This window comes from Buceros rhinoceros, unplaced genomic scaffold (genome assembly GCF_000710305.1).
Source record: "Buceros rhinoceros silvestris isolate BGI_N320 unplaced genomic scaffold, ASM71030v1 scaffold14120, whole genome shotgun sequence".
In the NCBI taxonomy this organism is placed as follows: Eukaryota; Metazoa; Chordata; class Aves; order Bucerotiformes; family Bucerotidae; genus Buceros; species Buceros rhinoceros.
In genome coordinates, this window is record NW_010391488.1 from 21108 (window position 1) to 28036 (window position 6929).

At 44.1% G+C, this 6929-nt stretch overlaps 1 protein-coding gene across 1 annotated transcript in view; it reads right to left on the minus strand.

Moving 5' to 3' along the window:
* SFI1 (Sfi1 homolog, spindle assembly associated (yeast)) overlaps positions 1-6929 on the minus strand; it is a 26828-nt gene that overhangs the window by 5383 nt on the left and 14516 nt on the right. Inside the window, exons 15-25 of the mRNA XM_010141965.1 lie at positions 6454-6632; positions 6143-6218; positions 5313-5408; positions 4854-4930; positions 4086-4188; positions 3494-3590; positions 2661-2821; positions 2163-2237; positions 1824-1898; positions 1279-1455; positions 316-557 (exon numbers count right to left, since the gene is read on the minus strand). Of these exons, the coding sequence (XP_010140267.1) occupies positions 316-557; positions 1279-1455; positions 1824-1898; positions 2163-2237; positions 2661-2821; positions 3494-3590; positions 4086-4188; positions 4854-4930; positions 5313-5408; positions 6143-6218; positions 6454-6632 (1358 nt within the window). The remainder of the gene's footprint in view (positions 1-315; positions 558-1278; positions 1456-1823; positions 1899-2162; positions 2238-2660; positions 2822-3493; positions 3591-4085; positions 4189-4853; positions 4931-5312; positions 5409-6142; positions 6219-6453; positions 6633-6929) is intronic.

Consider the following 6929-nt stretch of genomic DNA (forward strand, 5'->3'; position numbering starts at 1 on the left):
CGATGATAAATGACCAATGCTCCATGAATTCACAGTGGTACGTTGAGAAATGCATAGCGGAAAGCTGACTTTATTCTACCTGTCACTGATATGCAAGGATAAAGACACAAATGCTTTCATTATACGTGGGCTAATGCATGCATTGTGTAGCAGCTTTTCTATAACTCTGCAATGCCAGCCTTATGATGCAGGGTCAGAAAAAGAGTTAGGGAAACTGCAGGGAACTAACAGTCATCAGTGTGAAAACTTGGAAATACAAAAATGAGAGACACAGACAGACTACGTATATACCAGGGACTAGAACTTTACACTCACGAATCACTGAGGCTCGAGTACCCATCAGCAAACTGAAATGGTAGATGACTGCATTTCGAAGGCCATGGCTTTTCCTCTGCTGAATGTCCTCTTGTCTCAGGGCTAACATAAGGCATTTTAAATGTCACTTGCTTCTTCAGAGGTGGTAGGAAAGAACAAGGCTTATTTAGTTTCTCCCAGAGAGCCTTCTGTTTCCACAGCATGGCACAACGATACACTGACTGGTGAAGGTTGTAGGCTGCCTGCCAACACAAAGAATAGCAGAGCATTTCATGACTGACAGCAGGAAACACCACCACGCCCCCAGGGAGAAGAACAACGCAGAAAGGAACTGAGATTTCTGATGGCCTCACAGCCATACCAGCTTTCCACTAAATTAGCAGGTCCATTGTGGTAACATTTGGGTAAGGAGAATTAATTGGGTGCTTCTGCAATAAGGCAGGCTGCACACTAGCAAATGGAGCAACTACTGTCTTGAAAACCTGGAAAGGAGCTGGGAAAGCTGCCCAGGAGCAGGAAAAGCACAATCAGTAAAGGCATCCCTATCTTCCTTTCCACATGCAGGGCTGGGCTGATACTCAGAAGTGACACAAGCCTGCATTTGAAAGTCTAAGTGGTGCCAAAGCTAAGACAGGGTTAGACACAGCTTCTAATGCTTCATTCTAGAGCAGAATTTAGAGACCAGACCTGAGCCACATGCAAAGGCTTCATCCGGCAATACCGTCTATGGCTGGAATTGGCCAGTTTTGGAATAGCTTCATTAAGAAAGGTTCCCAATTAGAAACACAAGTCTGAAGTGCTCTAATCTCAGCTGAATGAAAGGACAGGGTGTTTTGCTTTGAACCACAGGCAAAAGCACATATCAGACAAACAAGAGCCAAGATGTAGGACTCAGACATATACACATAAGCACACATGAGTAGGCTAGTCCTGGATGTGTCTGAGCAATCACTAGTCTCTCACCTTCAGCTGGCGCTGGGCTTGGAGCTGTCCCTGCAACTGTTTCATGCCAGCAGTGTATCTCAAGACCCGGGTTACACCTCCTCTCAGAAGAGTAGTGTTGTAAACTCCTGTGGCTTTTTCAAGGTGACCTTTCTTCTGCTGTTGCCCCTTGGCAAATCTGAGCCAAGCATCAAATACCTACAACATAAACAGTGGAGAGCTGCCACCGTTAAACACAGGTTCTGGGCCAGGGACTCCCCCTGCAGACAGGAACAGTCTCTTCCACTGGATAGTAACAGGCAGAGCAGCAACACACAGCAACAGCAGCACACTACCACAAGGACAAAGAGACAGGGATTTAAGTCAGATGAGGCTGGATGGGTAAAAACGTGCAAATATTTTAATCAGATAAGAGTATTTAGGGACAGTTTTGCTGAATCCTAAAATAACATATAGCACCCCAAAGACAAAAGGAAACAGATACTCCACGTGCTCTCTGCTGACTGCAGTTAAATCTGCATACCTCCAAATTCCCTCGTCTGCTCCCGCCCCCCACATCCTTTTACCTTTCTCTGCAATGAAAGGGACCAATGCCACAAGGCTTGCACCATCTTCTGCTTTTCCCACTGCTGCTGCAACAGCTATCAGGGAAAAAAATTGCACAGCAACCAGGTTAGGAGTTTACACATCCCACACCAAAAACACTAGCCAAAGCATCAACCAAACAGGAAGTGCTGGTGGAGCCACAGCAGAACCAACTACTCAGTTCACCCAGTGCACAGTAAGGTGTCTCTTGAACTAGTGGAACCAAAAATCTAGAAAATGTTTAAATAAATTTTTGTGGTCCTCTTGGGTAAATTAAATATGAAGAAGGGATAAGCATCAGCAAGGGCACAATTCCTTACCCGTGTTTTCCAGCAAGAGAAGGAAGCAGAGCAAAGTCTACGAGCCATTAGCTGATCTCCACACCTCTGCAGCAACTGTAAGGCAACCAAAACAGAGTCACTTGCACACAAATCCCACTTATCTGAGCCAAATGCTACTAAAGCAAATGAAGTACCAAACAACCTTTATCATCCTCCCTTTGCTCTGTTGAGGCCATCCTCAATATCTAAGTGCCCATTTGCAAATAACTAAGAGCCCAGCAGGGATTTCATTAACAGTAAATGATGGCCACGCAGCAAGCCCAGCTTGTCAGCTCTTGTTAGTCTATTAGTTCTATCAAAGCTTTTGCAGGCAAGACACAAGCATGTTCCTTCCTCAATGCACGAGACTGTCGTGCTCCTCCCCACCCAAGACTACCGTTCCCTTCACCAGAGGACACAGCCTGCTCATCCACACTTGTAACTTCCCACCCTTCCCACCCTGGGTCACTGGCTGGGGAGGTTGCCGATCCTTCTCACCATTTTCGCAAGGCACCACTGATGATATTTCCTCCATTTCACCAGGTACTTCTGGAGTAGGTGCTGCTGGTGGTGCTGTACTGCCTCGTGCTGCTGAGCCCTCAGCATCAGAGACTCCCTGGTTAATTCCTTCCAGTGAAGAAACAGGGTCTGCAAACGCACTGTAGTGAAAAGATGAGTGAACTAAAGTACCAAAAGGACACTGTGAATCTCAAAGAGTATGAAGTAATCAGCTACCCTTCCAGACTGTTTTAGCAACACCTAACACTGCCAATACTCGTCACTGACAGTACTCAGCACTGGGAAGAAGGATTGTAAAACACTTCAGGTGGAAGACAGTGAGCAGGGACATGCAATTCTGCCGTGCTGCCATTGACATTTTATAACCTTTAGGAAATCATTTCCCCTCTATGCTTCAGAATCCTCATGCCAAAAACATATGGCTAATACCATGAAAATGCTTGTGAAGTTTAAGGGCCTTTCTCTACCAATTACTAGAGAAAGACTGAAGCAGTAACTGGCAAGATTACTTGCACTGCCCTCAAAACAGAGACATCTGAGCTTCTCAAAATTCCTTTGAGCAAGGAAGTGTACTATCCCTTATACGAACAAGGAATTAATAGAGAAGCAAAAGTCACACAAGAAGCCTTCAACAGATCACTTGGAGTCCCAAGTCACTCCTCATTCTATCGGGGGAGACATCCTTCTTAGGCTTAATAGACTATCCAGTCGTTTCACCTGTAAAGATGACACAAAAGACTGCCCTACTACGCCATGTTTTTCTGAAGATTCTACACAGATAACTAAGTCTTTTGAGATCTCCATCAGCTCACCGATATCCAAACGTTTTCTGGCCTCCATCACAGCTGTCACCTTCTGCTGACGGCTACCCACTTGCAGCAAGGCAGCGTATCTCCACTGTAGCAACACCTGAAGATACAACACAAACAAGAGACAGGATACAGACTGACATTGCAATGTTCTTTGGAAGGGGAAGCAATGCAGTCCGCATTGCTGGTGCCATAACCATTTCCATCTCGTTTTTCACACAACGCTCAGAAAGACAGTGCAAACTTCCTACAAATTAAACACAGCAGTATTTCAGAGGGCGAAAAATGCCTCTGGCATTTTTCAAGGTATTCTTCTTTTCCATCCATCTGCCCCACCCCAAGGTAATACTACTATACTGTATCATCCTACTGCTTTTCCCTTCCTTCTAGGAAACAGGGAGAAAGAAAAGAGGAGGAAAATTCACAAGCTCAGAGGTAAGTTTCATAGAAGCCTGAAAAACAAGATGGGACTCCCATTTTTTAGACCTTTCTTAGTAGTGAAGATTAAGTTTTTGATCCCTCTAACTGCATTACCTGACTCCTGCCTGACCTAGCAACTGTACTTGCACCTTGGTGTCTGCTATACAGACCCTACCTTTGACAGGATCGCTCTCCTGTAGTGCTCATCTGCCCGAGTAGTTGCCTTTGCTTCACGTATAAGAATGAGGGCATTTTCTCTCCACACACACAGACGCTGTCTGAAAGCAAAATATATAAAAAATGAAAAACAAACAAACGAAAACCATTAAGGAAGATTCTGACTTGGTTCATTTGGCACCTTCCCACTCACAGGGGAAGCAAAACCAGCTGCCTCTATAAATTCAGTTTGGAAATCCACTTCTGCCCCTTCAGGTCTCTGCTGAAGAGAAGGCAGTGCAAAAACAGAACACACCCTGAAATCTGACATCTTAAGGTGAGTCAATTGGGCTCCAAAACCAATCAAGTTGTATAGCATTAAAACAAATGAGGTAGCTAAAATGAAAGCAACTACAACCAATACAAAGTGATATTAATCCCTCTTCTCACTATAACACAAGACATCCTCTGCATCTTCCAGGCTGCTTTAACATCACAGCAGTCAGAATCCATGCACTGCAAGGTACGATACAGTTTGCTGTCAGCTGTGTCTCACGGGACTAAACAGAGATTTAAAAAAAAAAAAGTTAAAGCAAAACAGATGGCAATCCATGAAGAGGTTGACTTCTATTAGCTAGGTGACCTGCACAGGAACAGCAATGCACAACCAAGTCAATTCCTTGCACTGAACACTCAAAAGTTTACAAAGGTGGCAGTGAAAGAAAGAGTGATTTGACAGCAGTGCAGTCACTTCTATCTCTTGTTGCACAAGGAAACACAGGCTTACCGCAGCAGTACTCTAGCGTGCTGCTTCTCCTTTTCAGCTACTTGATATAGAATGCACTGTACGTTACGTTGGTAACTCTGCAAGAAAAACAGTTAGAGATAGAATTTCCCTTAACTGCCAACATCTGAGGAGAGAAGACATATGGAAATTCTTAGTAGCAGCAGTAGAGTATAAAAAAAAAGCAGAGGTTACAGCTGGTGAAATCAAATGCTGCTTTTCAGAGATGAACAGTCATTACACACTAGCTAATGCCAGCTGTTATATACCCTTCATCAAAGCCACAAGATTACATTGGTTCTTTTGCTCCAAAAAGCAATCCTAGAGCTTATACAACCCTATCTTCAGTAGGTGCCATCCTACCTCGCACACTTGGTATGTAAGCGCCCAGACACAGCATGGCAGCTCTTCACTTAAGCACACATAGACAACTCCCTCAAAGAAAAGGACATTCCCGCCTACCTTCCAGGCTGCCAAGGTCTTGCCCAGTAACACGTGCCGATAGTGCACATCTGCTTGCACCAACTTACTCCATTTCTCACGCTGATGTTCCACATACTGTAAGGAGGGAGGAGGAAAAGAAGAAAAAACACCTATACATATACACGGTGGAGGGAAAATAGGAAATGGCAGAGAGCAATGCTTTACCTTGCTTTATCAGGTTTTCACTCAAGCTGGTGATACACGCTGCTGTTCCTCCAAAAGGCCTAGTAGAGGCTTTTTTTTCCTGCTCTTTTTACAAATCCTCTTGACAACTGATGCAATTCACTCAAGTTAAGAGTTCTGGGCCAATGGACTAGCGTCTAAGATTTCTCATAGATTCTCAAGACTCGTTGCAAGGCACATGTGGTACATCATGGCAAGAAAAAGGCCAAGCACAAAAGCAAAGTGCATCTGACAGGGCCTGCTATGACCCGTACACAACTACAGACCAGACACCATGGCCTTGCTGCAAGCTTCTAACTTAAAGTTCTGAGAGGAACATAGACAGTACTGGCCAGGGACAATTCCACCACACTAACTCTGGTTACATTCCCAGGTAAATCTCCTAAACTATAGTTCCATTCTCACTACACCTAGACAAGTGACCAAGAAATCCAGGAATTCCCTCTCCTCCCTACCCAATTCCTGTTTCACCCACTCTGACCTGCTTTTATCCACCTGGAAAAGGAGGAGAGCTTAGGAATGACCAGTGTTTAAAATTAACAATTTAATTTTTAGCCATCTGGGTACAATCAATTTTAACATAACAAAAAGAATTCAAGCTCTTCCCCATCTGTTAGCTCGCTCACCTCCCTCCACTTGTTCCATGTCTTCTGCAGACACATTGAATATTGAAATCTTAAGGCTTGCATCTCCTTGAGCCTCCTGTAAGAAAAATAATTATTTTTCCTACAGTGCAATCCATGTTGCTGAACCCATCTAGCACAGACTCAAGTCCACACTTGCTATTTTCAGAAAGGCATTTACTGGAAGACAAACTAGGAGATTCCAAAGCACAAATAAGGAGTCAGAATCATTGTGAATTATATGCTGCTTTGTCAAAAGGAGGCTACCACAGAGCCAGCCCAACTAATTCTCCCTTTTAAAAAAAACTTCTTACTCTGATTTTCTCTCCTGAGTATTTTGCTTCCATAGACAGAAAGCCTTTAGCAGCAGCACGTTACTGTGGTGATCTCTCGCACGAACCAAGCTCTCTTGCTCCTCCAAACATGCAGCTGTTGTTCTACGCCAGAAGCACCAGAAACCACACAATAGCTGCCTTTCATAATGAAGTACAGCCTACAATGGAAAGAAGGTGGCAATCAATTCATGACAGAGTTACAAACAACAGAAGCCAATTTCTTAAAGATGACATCCACAGAACTGTCTAATATTTGGTTTTCTCTTCTCGTGTTCAACAGCAATGGATACATCAAAGCCCTTTGCTGTGAGTTTAAGTGAATGTGCTCTAGAGGTACTTGGCACACAGATGGAGAAACTGTTACCAGAAACAGCGGGCCTAAGAGGAAAAATACAAGGTGATAAGTAGCATGTGAAAGACTTCCACGGACCGATAAGCTCCAGGAACCAGTCCTG